Source organism: Copadichromis virginalis, linkage group LG9 (assembly GCF_057382275.1).
Source record: "Copadichromis virginalis isolate Kocher_CV1m ecotype Utaka linkage group LG9, C_Virginalis_male_GT1.1, whole genome shotgun sequence".
NCBI lineage: Eukaryota > Metazoa > Chordata > Actinopteri > Cichliformes > Cichlidae > Copadichromis > Copadichromis virginalis.
This window is the reverse complement of record NC_140626.1, coordinates 7388214-7409075: the sequence shown is the minus strand read 5'-3', so window position 1 is coordinate 7409075 and position 20862 is coordinate 7388214. Positions and strand designations below refer to the sequence as shown.

Here is a 20862-nt window from a genome sequence, read left to right as displayed (position 1 = left end):
ATACTGAGTTTCAGTGAAAAGATACCAAATGTATTGACTTAATTTGTCATTAAATAGCCTCATCGGGCCAAGAAACTACTACTATTATATTTATATATATATATATGCACAAAAAAATGATATGAAAAAGAGGTTAAAGTTAACAAGGTGAAAACAAGGATATTCTGAAACTATAACAACGGGAGGTGTCTTTAGTTGACGTCTTTGATGTGGCATTCCCCCGACAAATGCCACATTCCAAAAATCAAGGAAAATTAAACACTGGCGCTAATAAAAACTAAATTAGATTAAAGCAAACCCACTCTGGAAACTTCCAGATATGGAGACAACTACAGAAAATATACACACAGGCTCTGTGTGGCTTTCAGCAAAGCAGAGTTTGCTCCACTTCGTGCTTCTTAATCAGAACTGACACTGTGGCAATTACCTAATTAGACATCAATTAATCCACACCCTTCAGGTCTGCAGCCACGTTTGACCTGAGACGTAACGACAAAAACCGCGTTTGAAGAACGGAGAAATCAGATTAATGGAAGTGGAGCGGCAGAGGTTGGGCCGCGTTCAAGAAATCTCCAGAAATACACCGACGTTTCATTTCATAATTAACAGGTAGGAAAATAATTGATTGAGACATGAAAGCTTAATCACTCAATTCAATAAGCAGGATATCAGTGCTGAGTAGATTAATTCAATTATGTAATTAAAGACGAGGGAAAGGGGGGAAGCTTTAGAGCTGATTGAAGGTTAAACAGCCTGCTAACCTTTTCTTCACGTCACATCCACCACAGCACACACCGACGTGGGTTTGTCTTGTTTTTTATTAGACATAGCAATTTCACAAACAGCAGTTAGCCTGAAAAGTACATTCAAATGTATGCCTGACCATGCGCAAACACTCCAGATACACCTGCAAACAAAAGTAACAGTCGGTCACGGGTTTTTTTTTCTTTTTCACAATCTGTCTATTTTTCACGTTTTTGATTCAAACTTCAACAAAGTCAGACTCTTTCACTGGTTCGCCATCAAAAGCACACATACCTCAGTCACTACGACAGTTTAACAGCTACTTTCTTTCCCTGTACATACGCTCCGAAAGGGTTTAAAGGCTCTTCTTTGCGTTCGAACAGCCGGGCGCCATGTTCCCCTGTCTGAACACTTTGTAATATTAGCTTACGTGAGGAGAAGGGTCAGCAAATTCATGTGAAATGGTAACACTGAAGTTCCCAGAAGTCCGCTTTGTTGGTTTCCAGTAACACCAGGACTGAGGTTGGCGACCTTTCTCGCCACTGAAGTTTTAATGAAGTTCACGAAGGACCGCGGCCGGCTTAACGCAAATGTTACCAAAGCACGTTAGACTACACGACACACAGTTTGTTACAAAGTGGCAACACAGGGATGCTTCTGCTCCGATTTGATGCCATTTACCTCACTCGGCACACTCGTGTGTCAAAGGGTTAATGGCCAACACTGGTTGAAAGTGGGGGCGGGGGTGTCACTAATAAGTGGGATAAGTGTAATTCCAGTTCATCCAAGAGCCAAAAGACAGTCTGTTAGCTTAACACTGATTCTTTTTCCACCTCATCCAAATACTCAAAGGGCTCACACGTCACAAACGAAGCTTCACGACACAGAAACCAGAACCACTGCTGGTCGGATTCCACCAAGAGGTGCGAGCAGCTCCACTTTCATTTACTGGCCACAGGGAATCCAGTGTATGTGAAAAACACCTGAATACTCAAATCCACCACATCGTCCACACGTCATCGCAGCACCACTCTGAAAAAAACTCATCTGGCCCCACTACTCGCAGCAGGAATGGCAACTGAACAAGTGGGTGAGATTTATACACTTTGTTTTTTTCTTTTAAATCATCTCCAAAACTTCTTCAAGTGCAACACTTTAGGAATTTTTTTTCTGCTTGGTCCACAGCAATGTTCAGTTCAGTCCAGAAACAAAAGAGAGGAGGGGAAATGGAAAACAAGTCCGTGTTTGAAAAGTGTGGCATCCTCTTCCTAAGTAGGCACCTCTACCTACCAAAAATACTTTCGTACTCGAGCAGTATAAGCTCTACTATCTGGTTCTGGTAGACCATGTGGACCGCGATGTTGCCCGTCTCGGTCTCGGGCCTCAGCAGCGTGGGTCCGAACACGATGGCCACGCTCTGCGTGGTCATGCGGTTGGCCTCTCCGTGGTCCACCACCCTGGAGAGAAGAGGAGAATGGGGAGAAGAGGAGATTTAAAGATTGCACGTTTTATAAACAGCTTCAGATGTTCGCCGGCGTTCCGGTTTCATCTGGAGAAAAGTGCATTGCATACATCTTTAAGGCTCGAGCCGGAGCGCAGAAGCAAACTCGGTAACACGACAGAACGCTCCAGGCAAGAGCATAATAGCTTTTTTAAATAGAATCTACATCCTTGCATGCAGATGCACAAAACAATAACATATTCATGGAGCGAAGGAAAAAAGAAGGCAGATTAAATCCCCCTGCTGATATATGTAGACCTCCATATACAGAATGTCACGCTATAAATTTCCTCATGAAACACCACTTCACAGGTACTGAATTACAGCAAACACGGCACCATATAAATGCAAATTGGAAAGCTAGGCAAATGTCATTGTGAACATATGATATTGCCACTGGCTGCAGTGAGCCAAGAATACACAGCTGGCTCAAGTTTGTGTTTGCATGTAGGCTGATCGGAACGAGGGAGAGTAAACAGCTGAACGGGTCCGTTTGAGCCACGCGTGTGAAACTCGTTCAAGTAAAACGTGACCCAATAAATCAAAGAGGACGGGCATTAGAGAATACACACTTGAAGGCGTTTACTTTCTCCGTGTCGGATGTTCCTCATAAACGTTTATCACCAGTTATATTTTTCAAAGTGACTGCTGATGAGTTGGCCAACTAGTTATGATCCTGGGCTTCACACTGGGATGGGCTGGTTACAGTTGTCAGGCTGTACTTTTCCCATGTGTTGATACAGACACAGGTCCGAATATTTGTTTTTATTTGATGGATCTTCAGGGTAAAATGATTTATATCTGGGCTGAAACAATGTTTTGTCATTATACCTTAGTGTATAACAAAATACACAGTAATAAATAACTAACATACAACACAGTGGCTTTAATTCAGAGAATATCCGACTTCAATTGGGAAACCTAGAAGTGAACAAGTCTGACTGATGACTCTCTCACTTCTGAAGACAGTGATGAAATTTCACAGGTTTCAGGATCTGAAGAAGTTATTTATTAAATGGATGAATGGAAAGTGTCCCAGCGCACTGCTTACCTCCTCAGGTGTTTGAAGAGGATTTGCATTGTGTCATGGTTGGGCTTTGGCAACTTCTTGATTAAATCTTTGATTGAATTCACTCGCTGCTTGTAGTCGGAGCACTCTGAAGAGGAGAAGCAGAATCAGCGAAAACACATGGATGCAGTGCCACCTTGTGGTCACACCAGGCAAAGGATTTAACCTAAAGATTGAGAGCGGCACTATTTTAACCGTATAACTCACTGATGGCATTCACAAAGTCATTGAAGGATCCGTATGAGAACAGAGGCTCTGGAAGCTCCCTGAAAAACATCTTGAGAGCTCCGGTGGTGACGTGGATGTCCTCCCACTTGCTATCATTGAGATCCACCTTCTCATCTGACAGATGACGAGGAGGTAAGGCAGAACACAACTATTACCAGAAAGCTGACCCTTTACATCACATCACATATAGAGATACAGTGTAACTAGATCTTACCATGATTCACAGCAAAGCGAAGCTTCTGGATCACTGCCAGGTTCCCGCTCACTCGATATAAGCCGTCAATATTAAGACCTGTGGGTGTAGTTGAGAGGAAGGGAACACAGACAGGAGCAGGGAGTGTAAACGACAAGGCCGCGTTTATGTTTCCTGACTTTAAAGCAGCAGCACCAACAAAGAGAGACTGATCAAATGCTTTTGTCTTCACTGCCTCGCTTTGTGTTGCTCTGGAACAAACTGCAGGTAGTCTGAATGAAAACAGTTGAGTTGATGCTTGAAAGAGACTAAAATTACGCCTGATACAGAAAGTCGCAGCATCAGAAGCAAAAACAATTTAAAAACAATTGAAATTCCATGCAGATGTTTAATATTCTGAACTGGCTGAAGTGGCAGAAAACCTGAGTTTACTTCTGAAAGACTCTGCCTCTCTCCGCCATGACCTGGACACAGGTCATGTTACTGGCCTGTGTCTATGTAACCTCATCGGCTGGAAGATCTATTTATTTTTGTATTTACTGATTTTCAAACATTTTTTCCATTTAAATACTTTTACACAGCCTCTTCCAGTTTACGACTCGGGTAATTGGCTCGTGTACTTTTAACCTCTGGAACTCTGTTGTTTAATGTGTGTGAAAAAATAATGCAACTGTAGCAAACGACTGGCTGAACATGAAATAAAACTGAGCCGAAACCATCGCCATGGTGATGCATGATTTATAGCAACATATTCTGGAGTCTTTAGATTAGAATGGGGGAGCTTAATGTCTGCATTTGTGAAGTTGTATATAAAAATCGATAAAAATAATAAGCAGTGTGACATATGCGTATGTATGGGGGGCTCGTACCTGTGTTCTCCACATGGTCGATGCACATTGTGACAAAGTTGGGCACTGATGTGTTCTCCCGCTGACACAGACTGGTCAGACTGCAGCCGAACACCTGATCTGTGAGCACGCACAAACATTTATTTCCATCTTTCACCCGTCTGGTGGAACATCACAGAGCACTCTCGCTGGAGTCACGTGCATAGAGCTGCTGTCCGCTTACCTTTAATGTATCCTTTGTCTCGGACAGCCTGGTATGTGGGTCGACGAGTCAGGAACTTCTTGAGCTTCATCCTGGTTTTCTTCTGGTCTGATGAATCCATGCTCACAGAGTTCTTCATTGCTGTAGGAAGACAGGCTCCATGTGAGTGCATCTCTTTTGCAAACACACTGAATGTCCATTCTGTAGCGCAGGGACACTCGCAGACTTACCTCGGCTCTTCTTAGAGTCCCGGTGCTCCTTCTCCTTGTCCTGTTTCTCAGCTCCCGGAGACTCTGGCATGTCCTCCTCAATGGCTTCATCCGACTCCCACGCCTGGACGGGGAAGACACATACATGCTGTTAGCTTAAGCTGGCTCAGAATGAATTTGCTCTCAGTTTCTATTTATTCTGTCCACTCCTGAATATTTAACCTTTCACTGCAGTTTGTTTAAACAGGTGTAAACTGGGATTTCAGCTCTGGCTGGACTTGCACTGAATTGTGGGAAAAGTATCTAAATTAAAGGTAAAGCTTCTGTGTCCTCCACTCACATGTGTGTTGATGGTCTCTGTAAGGGCGCGGTACCAGTCACTGATGACACTGTCGATCTCAGACTGTATCAGGAGCTCTGTTCCCTGACGGGTCTTCAGCTAGAGGAGGAAAGGATAAAAAGCCAAAACAGCTCAGCTTGTTCTGACATGTTTGAACCGAAAATGACTGAAAAAACAAGAGCTGAGAGTTGGGAGCAGGTCCAGTGGGTCCAGCACCTCGATGACGTGCTTCTTGCTTGATTTGTCCTTGGAGGCCCACTCCACTGTCCCCCCGCGCAGATCCACAGTGAACTCAGGCTTAGACTGATTGCTGCCAAACTTCTGGAACAGAGAGACGGGACACAGTATGAGAGACAACATCTGACGCACACATAATATAACAGGGATGTCATGCTGTGTCTGTACAAGGATGAAACCAGATATGCAACAAAGGGGTAAAGACTTAACACTGGACTCAGTAAATAACACAACAGTTAATAAAATAGTCGTTAAATCATCTAAGAACCTCAGTTATGTTCATTAATATTGCATTGATGTCAGAGGAATCACTGGTGGAGCAGGAGGTACATATTGGATCTCTTCACACACAAAGATCTTTAGTTTTGTGTTACGAAAAAGCAAAAAGGCTATTAGTTATTTATATTAATGTCATGCATATTAATAAACACGATGTTTGGAGGTTTTAAATCTAACAGCGTTGTAATTCAGTCAGAGCTATTCCTGGAAATATCACCGGAAAGTGATGAACACCGTGAGCCTCCTAAATCTCTCTTCTTGTCAGACATGCGGTCCATATGGCAAATGCCTGAAACTGTGCGAACAGATTCCTGACATCAACGCCTGGTCAGACACCCCAGCAGAAAGCTGCACGTTGGAGCAGTTGATCAACTCCAGCACTGTCCCCAAAGTCTGGCTCTTCATGTGTGGGTAACTTTCTGGAAGGGGATGCCAGGACACGACCCAGCACTGTTATTAATCACTGGAGCTGTGGTGTGACCCGTCTTACTTATAATTGACCTTGTTTAGGTCAATTATAAGTATCTCCACTTGTTGTAAATGACCAAGACAAGATTTTAAATTTGGCACTGGATTGTAGAGTGACTTGCTTTATTTTATTGTGCCTCACTCTGGACAATGTAATATATTTTTGGAATAAGACCAGGGAACCCCTCTGACTCCTTGGGTCCTGGACCTATGCTTGGTAAGCCCTGTTAGCATTCTGTATTTCCTCCCTGTGTCTTTATATGCTGCCATAATATCAACTCTTGCCTCCTCTCTCTCCCAGTATGCACTTTGTGCTTGTCTCTCCGTGCTCTCCTTCTTTTCTCTTACTCTCCACACACAACTACCAGCCAGAGGTTTCTTCCAGCTAAATGAAATATCAGTACTGCTTAAAAAAAAAAAAAAAATCTTTCAGTGACATCACAGAGAAACTGTATGAAACACACTGATGCAGCTGTTGGGTGTGAACCTTTCATGAAGGTTTGATCACACTTTGTTCTTCCTCTCTTTAAATCACTTTTCTATAGTTACTGGAATGCTGATTTTCTTTAAACTCTTTGCATTTTTTCTTTCTTTTCTGCATATTTTTACTCACTTAATATTTAAAGAGCATTCCATTTATCAATAAAGTATTAAACACACTTGCCCCAAGTAAAATATAAGTGGATGTCCTCCTGAGGAGAGACACACTGCATACACTTTTATCCAACAGAATAATTTAAGTCCTCTTTATTAACTATTTTCTGTTTGTCTGTCTGTTTGGGCTCCACTGCTGCTCATTAGTGTATCTATGGCTACGTCCACACTAGCCCGGATAGATTTGAAAACAGTGTTTTCGTCTGAAAACACTCCGCATCCACACACTATCGTCTTCAGTCATTTTCACAGAGTTGTGCGTCCACATTGAAACGGGCGAAGACGCTTACGTTCCAGTACTGCGCATGCATGAAACACAAGACGATTCGACCTGCCTCATTTCTGCCTGCCGTTTATTTACTTTCTGACTCTTTGAAACGTCGCAGCAAAATGTCGAGAAAAAGCACCGAGTTTTTTTTAAAGTGGACTAACAATGAGGTGGAGTTGTTGGAATTTGAAGAAAAGCTATCTGAGGGATGTACAAACTGATATCAAAATTGAGAGCAAACAAAACAACTGCTGTATAATGCCCACCGCTGTTTAATTAGACACTTGATTGCATCACATGACTAAAATGTATCATTGTTTTCAAAAAGTCTCAGTTTTTGCTGTCCACACTGCGACACAAAAGCACCATTTTCAAGTGTATGCGTTTTCCTTCACAGAAAATGCTGTCTGAGTGTGGATGGGAGGCCAAAATGGAGAGAAAACTATGCGTTTTCCAACGAAAACGCATTAGTGTGGACGTAGCCTAAATCCTGGCTGCTCTCCAAGCACCAGGTAAAATGTGCAAGTTTAATGCCACAAAGTGCAACAAAGATCAAAAACGTACGGTAGCTGCTTTCTTGTAAATTTAAGATAAAAGTATAAATATCACACAACCTTTAAAAGAATCCTTTGATCTCTCTCTAAACCGCTGTTTCTCTAAAGTGAAGTTAAGGTGAGTCAAGCTTGACAAACACACGTCAGTCAGTCTCCTGGTCAGTCACAGCAGGGGTGAATGAACAAATGGGAGAGAGGTGGGAGCGCATGCAGAGAGAGAGGGAACATACAGCGGCAGCCTGACCGGGCCTACAGTTCACATAGGAGACAGCGGGACGGGGCTTGACTGAGTGCTTCCAGCTGCTAAGAAGAGTGAGGAGCAGCTCTGGGATAGAGTCGCTGCGGTAGTAAGACTTCAGAGAGAAGAGGAGAAAACTAATGAACAGAAGTTGACAAACGTCACAACACAGATGGCATGAAGGCCGGTGAATACGCAGGAATATGGAAAAGGAAAATATCAGAGAAACAAATGGAATGATAAAAAAAAAAAAAAAAAAGCAAAAGAAGAAGTCCGAGGTCACAGGATACATACCCAGCTGGTGCTGCCCCCCTGACCCTTTGCAAAGAGCAGGGATGAGCCCTGCAGCACAGTCCATGAGGAGGTCCAGTTCTTCCTGTTAGTCAGAACAAATGTGTTAATGAGATTCTGTGGATGCAGAGAACACTTTTAGAGAGTAATCACGTCTTACCTGACTTTCTTTCCATTCTCTGTGATTTTGGTGACATTGAGAACTCCACACTTCTCTGAAGGCTGAAGAGAGAGACACACAGTGGCAGATAAAAACCTGCTGGAACACATGAATGAAAATACACACACACACACACACACACACACACACACACACACACACACACACACACACACACACCGATCCTCAACAAGCAAATGGAGCGGAGCAAACAGTCTTAAAGCTGCTGTGTTGCCTTGTGTCATAGCTAAACACCACCAGCAGATGGCACCCTAATGCTGCAGTGTTGAAATAGTAGTTTAGTAGGTAGGTGATAGGTTTGATGCAGGTAAATATGGCATGCAGCAGACGATAGTAAACCAACTGGGTTGTTGAGAAGATTAAAGATGAGAAGTGTTGTCTTTACATGCAGAGACAGCAGGATGATGATATGCAGTGTGCAGTGCAAGCTGGGATACTAACGGTCAAGGGGTGCTTAGGAGATGAGGGGCAGGAGTCAGAGTCTGGAGAGCTCTGCTTGGGCACCGAAGCACACTCCTACCAACAAGAGGCACAGTGTGATAAGTCACTAATAACTATACATGACTACACATGAAGACAGTAGGTCTGAGGTTAGAGAGTGATGGAGAAGAAACCTGGGATGGAATCACAAGAATGAGTTATTGTTAATAGAAGTCATTAAAAGAGAAAGATAAAAAAGACAAGTTAGGGTTTAAACTGCAAACATCTTGGATTTCGGCTTCAGAGATGTTCAATATTTAGTCCAATAAGCTTCTTCTTTTCCTGATCTGCATCAACAACAATGTACACTGAAGAAACTAACAAAACACCAACATATAGGGTGTTGTTTTTAAATCTAGCCACTCTTTAGCCAGTTCTTTTAACTCATGCATATTGTTAGATCCCATATTAGAACCATTTCTTTAATGTGACTTGCTAAACTCTGCATCAGGGAGGGTTAAAAAAAGAAAAGAAAAAAATACGTGCCTAGTTGCATAATAAAAAGTGCAGGGACTAGTTTTTGGAGCTTTGCCCAAACTGAAGGGTAAGGTTGAGGATGTCTAAATCTCTGCAGCGTCTCCTTTCTTGTATCAGTTTGTATTCTGTGAGCTTTCCTTTCAGAAGCCCTGAGCGGAAAGTGAGAAAAGCTTGTGGTGATTCATTTTCTAATCTCTAACACGTTTATTTTCCTCCTGACTTAAAAGGAAAAAATCAATTTCAGACCGTTTTACAATGTTTTACTTTTTCTACCTGTGAAATGGGAAGAAAAAAGTTCTCCAGTTGAAACAGGTGAAAAGAAAATTAGCCAAGTTTGTAAAAAAGTTTCTTAGGTAAAAAAAAACAAAACAAAACAAAAATGTATTTTCAACCTGTGAAAAAAGTTCCTCGGAGAAGCTTTGACAGGGGGGAAAAGCCCCCCACCCAAAAAACCGTTACAGAAGCAAACATTTTTGTTCTCACAAGAGACAAAAACAAAAAAGCACTCTCACAAACAAAGACACAAGCGAGACTGATAACTGACCCAGATGGTAACAGATGTTGCATTGTTAAAAGGAATTCAGGGACATTCAAGTGTCAGCGTGTGGGTTTGTGAGCTGTACTTTGTGGCTCTGGCCCGTTTTACATGTCACAAGATTGAATCACACACAACATGACGAGCAGGTGCCCACTGTCCTCACAGAGATATGCTGGCTACACACACCATGAAGTCGTCCCCAGAAAAAGCAAACTTGTTAATCCATTTTTTTGGCCATCATTAATTTTCACAACAACCTGCTCTCTTCTTTTCACACACAGAATTATTCACCACCTTTCCATATGCTGAACTCAAAGTGCACACAAAACACAGCATGAACAACACAGCAGAGCCTTTTTCCATCAGCCTAACACTGTTTAACTCCACATTAGTGGTGGTCTCTGTCCTACCTTGTCATTGAGGTCTAAGACATAAGTGCTGTGCCTCCACTTAGTGAGGACAATGGGCTCCGGCTGCTTTCTCTCCAGGCTGCGACTCTTAGGAACCTCGCCAGGCTGAGGGGAGATGTTGTACTGCAACGACAGAGACAAGTGGTGATGTTTACAGTCCAGATGTTTTTCTAACAGACCTCACATCCCCTTTCCCTACCTCTCCTTTTACTGTCCACAGGATCATTGGACAGAGGAACTTTCCTTACACAGCAGGCATTGTTTACAGTAAAGTCCACTGACTGTACCTGCGTGTGCACTGGACCACTGTTTACTCACTCTGCAAACGAAGCGGTCTATTCTGATCGCCTCTAAAGCCTCCAGATTAGGTGGTAAAGTGCCACTAATAGCCAGTCACTTAGAGTTCAACGTAAACTTGGCTCTTCCGTGAGCTCTCAGAACTTCATCCACTTACAACAACAGGACTGGTGTCAACACTGCTAGGATGAGGCAAAGTGTGTTACAGTGCAGTGGTGCCAGGTGATGTAATACGACAAGACTTGTCATTGTCACAGGAAGGAACCTGCATTAGGTGGTGGATGTCTGATGTAAAGAGCGAAGACAAAGCACACGGACAACCAAGTTCATCATGTAATCTTACCTTAGGCAATTCCCACTCTGACCTGGAGCCATCAGCGCTGTAGTAGTAGGGTCGGCCTTGTTCGTCCACATGTTTTATCCACTGTAAACATAAACACTGGTCAGCTGCAAATAAAGAAAAAGCATCTGATGGAAGTGCAGTCGCTAAGGGTGACAGGTGAGGTCACCCGAACTCTTTTAAGCACAATCAAAATCAGATTCCACCTTCTCCTGTGTGTATTCAGACACATAGAGGGTGTGTCCATGTTCATCCAGCTCTTCAGACCAGCCTCTAGGGGGTGACCCATACTGGCTGTCAGACTGACTGGAGTGGGTGCTGTGGCAGTTTTCCTCTGAGGACAGTGGCTGTGGAGAAAGAAGGACAGCAAAGAAGACCTTAAAGCAAAGAACTGGCTGAACCAAGGGTCACACGTATGACCACACGTATGACCACATGGCAAGTTTGTTCTAACAGGACACAAAGTTATAGTCAACCAAAGTAAAAACTGGCTGCTGAGTATAAAACTCCAACATGTGAGTTACAGTGGATGTTATGCACTTCAGCAGCATCTCCATGGCGTCATGTTGATATCACTGTAAGGTACAACACCAACATTTAAAAGGTTCTCAAGTAGTTTTCAGCATCAATCATCTTGCCCAACTGTAGGCAAGAATGTAAAACTGTAAACATCATGTAAACATTTTAATGCAAAATGCTGCAGCTACACTACTTATGAGGACCACAAAGAAAGAGCATATTTCGCCAGTATCAGCTTCTCTTCATTAGGTTCCTGTTGAATCCCCCTCCTCACATATAAGGTCTTAAAAAAATCAGGCCCCATCTTATCTTAAAGACCTCATAGTACTGTATGACCCCGATACAACCACTTTGCCTGCAGGCTTACTTTTGGTTTCTAAAATATTTAAAAGTAGAATGGGAGGCAGAGCCGTCAGTTTTCAGGCCCCTCTTCTTTGGAACCAGCTTCCAGTTTGGATTCAAGAGACAGACACCATCTCTGCTTTTAAGATTAGAAGTAAAACTTTCCTTTTTGATAAAGCATATAGACAGGGCTGGATCAGGTGACCCTGATCCCTCGCTTAGCTTCCCACAATGCACTGACTGTCTCTTTTTCACTCACCTTTTTTTCCCCACTCTTTGTGTTTAATTCAATTCAATTCAATTTTATTTATACATCGCCAAATCACAACAACAGTCTCCTTAAGGCGCTTTATATTGTAAGGTAGACCCTACAATAATACATACAGAGAAAAACACAACCATCATATGATCCCCTATTAGCAACCACTTTGGCGACAGTGGGAAGGAAAAACTCCCTTTTTAAACAGGAAGAAACCTGCAGCAGAACCAGGCTCAGGGAGGGGCGGGGCCATCTGCTGTGACGGTTGGGGAGAGAGAAGGAAGATATTTAATCATTAGTTATTAATCTCTGTCTTTTGTCCTGTCTTCCTCTCCTCACCCCCAACCGGTCGCAGCAGATGGCAGCCCCTCCCTGAGCCTGGTTCTGCTGCAGGTTTCTTCCTGTTTAAAAAGGGAGTTTTTTGTTCCCACTGTCACCAAAGTGGTTGCTCATACAGGTCATCTGATTGTTGGGTTCTCTCTGTATGTATTTACCTTAAAATATAAAAGGCCTTGAGGCTGCTGGTGCCAGAAGAGAAAAAGAGTAGAGAAGCGTTCAACCAACTATATTTAGTGAATATAAAAGCTGAACAACCCAAGCATCAAATAACATTTGACGTGTTTCTTTTACTTTATTTATTTATTGTTCTTACTTTATAGCTGACTAATGCTTTTATTTGTGTAAAAATGGTTAACAGTCACAGCTGGAAAATAACATATTGAACAACTTCACACTAGTAGCTGATGGTATTTGCAAATGTCAGTGGCAGATTTATCTGTCGTGTATCACCACGTTTTTCCTCAGGCTGGTTGGAATTTCATGTTTTAAGTCTTTCAGCCAAGCAGCACAATCAACAACAATAAAACAAAGGTCCTGTGACAAGCTGGAATCAACACGTTTGTTTTTTAGGCTATAATAAGCCACTCCAGTGCTCTATCAGTTATACATCAGTACATTAATGCTTCACAAGGGGGCAGTGTTGGATAGTTAGGATGAAATGACAACCTACTAAGAAACCGAAAACATGGTTTCTCTATATCAAAGGCGCACTTGTCTTCCCACCTTCGTCTAACCACAACATCTTTTAAAAGTGAGGTTGACCACAACTTCAACAGAGCCTGTTTATTTAACGTGAACTGCCAGAGACGCCATTTACAGACCATCATGATCTGATTCCTGTTTCCACATCCACTCACACCTACTAAACCCTTTGGCCCAAACAAAGGATTATTTGTTTGAATGCTTGTTCATGTTTGACATTTATGACTACTTACAGAAACAGATCATTTTTAGTATCTCTCTTCAAATACTCCAGGCACCCCTCACCTCACTCTCCGCTGTGCACTGACTGTCTCCTCGGGCACTGCTGGTGCTGCTGCTAGTATCCCTGGTGCGTGGTGGCTTCCAGGTCCGCTCCCCAGTGGCCCGGTTGTAGTAGAAGTGCCTGCCACTCAGATCTTTGTGGGTCTCCCAGTCACCCAGGATGTGGATTGGGGAGCCTGAGGGCACAGGAGGCAGGCTGGACTGAGAGATCTTCAGCTCCTGGAGGTTGGTATAGACAGGTGAGTCGGACCGGCCCTGACTTGTCGGTGATGTTGTCTGGACGAGACAGATGGAGGAAAAGAGGGGGAAAGATCAGGATTTGTGGTGCATTCATTCACGGGTGGCTGATCATCTTTTTTTCATTTATATTCACTGAGTTGTCCTGGGAATTTACGACTGTCCTCACTTTATTCTGAAAATTCAATGACATTCCAGGAATTCCATGACCACAAGACGCCAGTGTCTGCTGACATCCAAGCTACAAACAGCAGCAGCTGTCACAGCGTGGACCCAACGGTAGAACGTGATCAGCTGAGCTGTTTGCTGCAGCACAGTTAGCATTACAAACATAAACATGGAATTTAGCTGCAAAGAAATATAACTGTTGCACAATAATCTAATTTCTCCATTTAGAAGAAGGAAAGTGAGTGAGTGAGGAGGCAGACAAAGGCTTTGAGCAAGTCTGGCAGTCTGCACGGCAGGATGGAGGCGGCACATGTGGCTTGCAGTCACAGAGGTTGAAATCGCACCATATCAGTGAGACTTGAACCACATGCACTCAACAGAGTTATGTAATCATTTATCTGTCAAATCAGAGGCAAATGCTCTGAGGACAAATGTCTGCTGGTATTTTAATGCAAGAAATACCCATGTGGGATAAAAGATATGAAATGCAAAAGAAATGAAATGGTGAATTTCAGAGATTTTACTTCACGGTTCATGCATGAGGCTGTTTAATAGTTATATTAAACAATATGTAGATTGTTTTGGTATGAGCTGCCCAGTTTTTCAGACAACTTCTGCAGCAAGGCTCCTTGAATGTATTGGAACTGTTTCTACTCCTGTTCACACAGTTATTTATTATCATACAAGCCTAAATCTTAACCTAAAGCTAATGATACCATGCTGTCACACTGGCATTAGCACTGCCAGAGGTACAGGTGTAGTTTCAACTGTTCACTAAAAGGACTGCAGATTTTTCTGAGTAACTGGGTCTTAATTCCTGGAAAGAAATATGGATTTTTGGTGCTTTGAGCACAATTTACTTCATCAAGAGAAGGCAGACATACAGCAAATTTCCCCCTAGCACACAAAAAGAGCTCTACAGGTCAGAGGAAAATACAGAATTTTAAACAGAAAGTTTTCACAAGACTCTGTGCAGGCTTGTGAAGAGCTGTCACTTTAAATGTGGCTTTTTGCCATAACAGACAGCACTGTCACGGCACGGCGACCTAACAGCTAAACATCTCCTTAGCAACCATAAATATTGCTTCAAATTGTGCCACAGCAGGTTAGAAAGATTGAAAAATTTGGGGAAACAAGCGTTAGAGAAAAAAAAAAAAAAGCACGTTGCACAGCAAAGGCAAGAGGAAGTAGAAGAGATAAGTTACGTGTGTCTTTTGTGCAAATGGCTGGTATAAAGTGCCGATGCGGTATAGAGATAAAAAGGTTTATATTAACTAAACAGTTTGTCTTCCATTTAGATCTTTACTTACACAATCTAAGAGATGCCGTCTGAATATATTTTCCTGGATTTGGACCTGGCCCTGCAGTGTCAGAGCAGATAAACATCAAAGACAGTTTTTGAGATGGTCTTTTAAAACTTGGCAGCATCCGAAGGTCACTCCACAAAAGGGAAAAAGCTAAGTTACCATGGCTACGGCTCAGAGCGTTTAACGTTCTGTATGCTCTGAAAAAAAAAAATTGGGGTGACCGGTGCCAGCTTTGGGTGTCTCTAGCGAGCAGGAAAGCATTAGATACAGAACGCTGTGCCAGCACTGCCTCTGTTTGTTACAGGTGAGGAATGTAGGGGTGGAAACACACTTCAGTTACAAGCTTTTGGGCATCTTTCAGGATGCAGATGGAACTTCCTGCCGGTTTTGGAATAACAGGAATATTTTTCACATGAATTATTATTTAATATCCTGCACACGTGCTGGACCGGAGCAAAGGCCTCGTGGCACCCTGCTGGCTTCAGTTAGTTTTACCCGCTGCTTCTCAGTTTCAAGTCCAACACAGAGCGAGCAGCTGAACGAGGCAAAGCGAAGAGACATGACAGTTTGGCTGAACTCGAGTTCAGACTCGTCCGTCGCCACCAGAATGGATCCAGTGTGCTGCAACTTTAACTGCTCTTTTTTTTTTAAAGGAAGTAATACAGCAATGATGGAGTCTCGCGGCTGTGGAGAGCACGGCTGGGGTCAAATCCATTTAGATTCCACTCAGCCCAAACAAACCTGAATGCATCTGGTGGAGAAGTAATTTATATGCTTTAATGTCTGTTTTGACAGAAGGGAAACCAAAACATTTTTTTTGGTTTCTGCATTCAGAGTCATTTCAAAATGATTGTAGTCTGAGTGGAGTGTGCACACGCTTTATTACTGGGTAAAGGAACACAGTTCAACTGCTGACCACACATGCTACAATCATTTTATATCATATTCTGCTGCCTGCATAGAGTGTTTGTCTTCTTTAGCTGCACTGGTCATTTTGCACCACCCTAACATGTAACGTTTAAAAGGACGCTCAGCTCTTCGTTGTTGTTATTAGTGTTATTACCAAAGACTGGACGAAGCTCCCTTTGTGTTTCCACAGGCTGAGTAGTGCTCCCCTCAGTGCTGTTAATGTGGAGCATAATGAGTAACAAGAAGAGCACAACCAACAGAGTTTATTACCAAACACCCGACTAATGACTACTGTACACTCAAACTTAAGGCAGTGAGCAAATGCAGATCACAGTCACTGCGTGTTAGCATGACAACGTAACCACAAAGCTATAGTGATAAACTCACTATAACCTTCACCAAATTCTGTGTCGTAATTCCCAATGACATGTAGATGTTTTGTCACATGAACGCTCACTTTCTGTGTGAAATCAAGCGCACACCTTAAGGTTTCCAGTACATCAAACTTTATATATTATTTGCTTCCAGAGAAGGTACCATGATGGTGCACACACACGCACAGACTAAATCACAGGATGAAAACAAAACTAGCTTTGCTGGTTAAAAACAAAACAGGAAAAACAAAAACAAAAAATACAGCCTCTAACACCATGATTCACAGCTCTTTCATCCTCATCAAGCCATTCAGTGAAAGCTCATTACAAATGATGATCCACTGCTTTCCAGGAAGAGACCACTACCATCAAGATAGATATGTTTCATCGCAGCATACAGGTGACGACTCAGGACCATTTCTAGTGTACACACAGAACTGAGATATCACCAGCAGATTCCCTCCTTACTACAAATGGTAAATGGACTGGACACTTAAAGCACTTTAGCACTTTGCCTCATTTAACAGCTGCACTGCAAGCTGGATGCATCAGAAAGCATGGGGTTAGCATCTTGCCCAAGGATATTTGGCTGCAGACTGGAGCAGCCAGGGTTCAAACTACCAACCTTTTGATTAGTGCTCTGACTTCTGACTTGCTCTACCTCCTGAGCTACAGCGACCCCGTGCAGGGGTTCAAAGTCTAGCTTTTCCTTTTTTGTTGCTAATCTGTATGACATCTAAACTCGAAAGAGGGAAAAAAGTGGCAACTCCCTCGAAACTAGACAGAAATGAAAATAGCAACATGAAGAGAGGCTGTTCTGTATGAGAAAGAAAAGCTTCATGCAATGTACACCATACACTAAAACACAACACATATCTGGTATTGCAGGAGACAACAGAGGAACTTTTTTTTTTACTTCAAAATTAAACTTGACATGAAGAGAAACATCACTGGCAGTCACCATCTGTTCCCTAAATTCAGACTGGCAAACTTTCACTATGCTGTTATTAATAATACCTGGAATCCAATGCAACAGTTTCAGGAGAACAAAGCTGCTGCTTGCTGCCAGTGCTGATGGAAAGGTCTCAAACTATAAATGAACAGTTTGAGGAAGAGCACAGAGGAACTAATTGTTATGGGACATCAAAATCCATCTGTGCTGGCAACGCAGAGGCACTGTGCTATATTAATGCAGAGGGCAGAGATCTAAGCAAGCTGACATGGTGAAAATATCTAGCAGTCTCATTTGTGTCACCTTGTGTCCAGAGCTGCACACAAAGACGTCGTCGTCATCCTCCCCGGCTCTCCTGTAGCCTCTGAACACACTGAATGCACGTCGCATGGTGATGCACGGCGGCCATCAAGTGCAACGGGGCACGCGCTGTGGTTTCAAAGCACCCCTCACCAACACAGACGCAAAGAAATACACCGCTTTCACTCAGTCCTTCTGACTTGTAATGTTCCAGCTGAAGGTAACAGGAAATCTGAGACCTCACTTTGTGTGTGTGTGTGAGGTGGAAGGATTCTGTTCCCCTTTGCACTTGTCAAACACACACACACAGAGCGCGGCAGTGTACACAAACGCAACTGACACAACAGGAAACTGCTGAAATAGTGTGAGCTTCCCCTACGAAGAATGACTTTCTGTGGGTTTCGCTCAGACCAGCCGCCGACAAAACTGCTTCACCAAAGGCCAGACTCTATTTTTACCACAGTGTAGAGACCTGAGTGTGCTGATGAGAGATAACACCCCCGATCACTACTCCTGTGGACTCTTCTTTCACCGGGACAAATGAGTGCCATATGACAGATTAGGCAAAGTATATTTAAAGGAGGTTTGACAGGCAATAAAAGTGATTAGGAGAAGAGGAAGGTGTTATTTAAGTTTTAACACCAACGGCAACAATTCTCTAAAGATTTTTGCAATTCCATGTGGCAACATGCTGAAGCTCTTTCACCATTACAACACTTAGTTTTGATCACCGATTTCACTTTGTATTGTTTCTAGATGATACCTGGCACACGACAGAGTGTTAAAAATTACACCGGTAATCTTTTAACATGTTTTAGGTGCCGTATTTAATGTACTTGAGAAACAGTTGAAAAATACATCTGAGAATGTTACACTACAGCAGGAAAAGCCATAGTTAATCTTCAGGTATGACAAGCTGCAGCCGACTAAATTTAAAGCACACACACATGGCATCAGTTATCTATGTGTATCATGTGAAAGGGGTCACATGTCATGATGCATGTGCAGAAAATTATTCCCAGTATTGTCATATCTCATAAGAGCTGCAGGGACCAAATCACAATAAGAGAGATACCAGGGTCAAATAAGGAGTGGATGTAATGACTGCACCTCCTCTGATAGCAATTACCCAAGGTAGGCTATTAATGCTATATTAAATATGACTTGAAACTATCAATGAACACCAAAAAGTAATCAGTAAAATGGTAAATTAGGTCATAAATCAAGTGAGAAGTGGGGCAATTTCCTCATTAACTTAAAAAGTGCAAGCTTTAGTTGACAGTCACCTCTTTTTGCAAACACTTTATTTCAACTAATTATATTTATTTAATGCTAAATCACAACAGTCGCTGCGTTATATTGTAAGGTAAAGACCTAATCGGACGAACCTCTGTGTACAAGCACTTGGTGACAGTAGGAAGGAAAAACTATCTTTGATTAAGGAGAAAACTTCAGCAGAACCAGTTCAGGGACGGGCGTCCATCTGGGGGTGAGGGGAGGGAAACTTGACAAAACACAACGATCAATAACAACCGGGAGGCTTCCCCTGCTGGTCAACAGGAAGACTGCAAGTATAAGGCACTTCCTTACCTGTAAGGTAAGTAAGATACGATTGTGCTTATGATGATGATGATTATTTTGATGATAATGTGCCAATTTTAAAGATAATAAGCATTATTTAACCAAAACGTATGACACATTAATTTAAATAATTCACTCAATTAAATAACACACTTTTTAAAACACTCTTTTTCAACAGTACCAGAAAATACAGGCACACCTGCTAAAATCTTCCCTGTGGTATTACACAGTAAAATACAGCAGGCAACTTCAGCATGACGTCCTCCCACAGTATACTCCCAGTACCCTCACTGTAAATCGCTGTATTCTCAACAGGCAGATTCCTGGCTGAAGTGAATGAGATGTGGCAGAGAGCGGGGAAGGAGGGATCAGGACCCAGGGTCTCTGACAGGTAATTAAAAATAGAGAGGATCTAGGGGATGGGTGGAGGGAGCGAGAGAAAGAGAGCAGGTGATGAGGAGAGAGGGAGAGAGGTGCTGTTGAATACAGAACAGTCTTCTTCACAGCAGAGCAGCCTGTCTGTTGGCAGAGCCGTGATAAATGAGTTTCAGACTACAGGCCAGTACAGTATAGGATCTCCACAAACTGCATTAAGAATGCATTACGCAGGCTGAGTGTGTAGGCCCGTGTGGTTTCATGTCGTTAATTCAACTCAGAGGTCTAATGGAGAAATTGAAGGAAGCTGGGAACGGACGTGCACAGCAGAAAACAAAACAACTGATTAGAGAGAGGTTTACTAATAGATCCCGATGAGCTTAGGCTCTGTTGCAGTTTGCTATCGCCCTTGTATTTATCGCCATATTGAGAAAAGCACACTATAAATCGCCTCCCTTCAGTCAGCCTCCTGTCCCACAGAGCTTGTACAATCGCTGGAGAAGGACTGCACCCAGCAGTGCGCTGTAAATTAAACCATAAATAATTCTCTGTGTAAAGAAGTACAGGTCAGGGTGAGGGCAGCAGGGAAGCACAGGCTGCAGTTAAACTGCAGGTCCAGTAGGTGTCTCCCTTGGGTTACGACAGTAGGCACAGGGGTGGGAGGGGGGAGAGTTTCCATCACAAATATCTGGCCATGAGGAGAGTACCGTGAGGGGGAGGGGTTTCTAGCACATGGCAACCCACTCTGCAGCATCTCCATCAATGGTAGCTGTGCAGCAGTTTGCAGTCCAAACAGCACACAAAGGCAGATCAAACACTGCATTTTCTCATTTCAATCACCGATTCAGGATGCTGCTACTGCTGTCAGGATCCTGACAGACTAAAAAAGCCGAACACATTACATAATGTTTACAGATCTCACTTCCCTCCTTTGTGACACAGAATCTACGTTTCTGAATAGACACAGATATTTAAAAATGAACAGAAACAAAATGTCTTTTATGTCTTTTAAATGTCTTTAAATTGTGGGTCTGAAATGACACAGCCCCTTAAGACATCCATGCTGTTGCACTTGGTTTTGCAAATGAAAAGAAAGGGAAGTAGTTCCGCAAAGATGAAAGCACACAGCATGAAACAGAAGTTCAAACTTCCTTAACACGGCTCCACCTG

At 42.8% G+C, this 20862-nt stretch overlaps 1 protein-coding gene across 5 annotated transcripts in view; it reads right to left on the bottom strand.

The window, feature by feature from the left end:
• Nucleotides 1–805: 805 nt before the first annotated feature.
• arhgap12b (Rho GTPase activating protein 12b) overlaps nucleotides 806–20862 on the bottom strand; it is a 65352-nt gene continuing 45295 nt past the window's right edge. Inside the window, exons 3-19 of one of the 5 annotated variants that reach the window (XM_085467514.1) lie at nucleotides 13493–13765; nucleotides 11253–11393; nucleotides 11050–11130; nucleotides 10410–10532; nucleotides 8946–9020; nucleotides 8484–8545; nucleotides 8327–8408; nucleotides 8025–8147; nucleotides 5551–5655; nucleotides 5335–5433; nucleotides 5016–5118; nucleotides 4807–4926; nucleotides 4605–4703; nucleotides 3757–3834; nucleotides 3522–3656; nucleotides 3297–3402; nucleotides 806–2201 (exon numbers count right to left, since the gene is read on the bottom strand). In XM_085467514.1, coding sequence (XP_085323640.1) covers nucleotides 2027–2201; nucleotides 3297–3402; nucleotides 3522–3656; nucleotides 3757–3834; nucleotides 4605–4703; nucleotides 4807–4926; nucleotides 5016–5118; nucleotides 5335–5433; nucleotides 5551–5655; nucleotides 8025–8147; nucleotides 8327–8408; nucleotides 8484–8545; nucleotides 8946–9020; nucleotides 10410–10532; nucleotides 11050–11130; nucleotides 11253–11393; nucleotides 13493–13765 — 1980 coding nt within the window. In that variant the 3' untranslated portion in view covers nucleotides 806–2026. The remainder of the gene's footprint in view (nucleotides 2202–3296; nucleotides 3403–3521; nucleotides 3657–3756; nucleotides 3835–4604; nucleotides 4704–4806; nucleotides 4927–5015; nucleotides 5119–5334; nucleotides 5434–5550; nucleotides 5656–8024; nucleotides 8148–8326; nucleotides 8409–8483; nucleotides 8546–8945; nucleotides 9021–10409; nucleotides 10533–11049; nucleotides 11131–11252; nucleotides 11394–13492; nucleotides 13766–20862) is intronic. The other 4 variants (XM_085467517.1, XM_085467518.1, XM_085467515.1 and 1 more) reach the window with 4 other exon arrangements.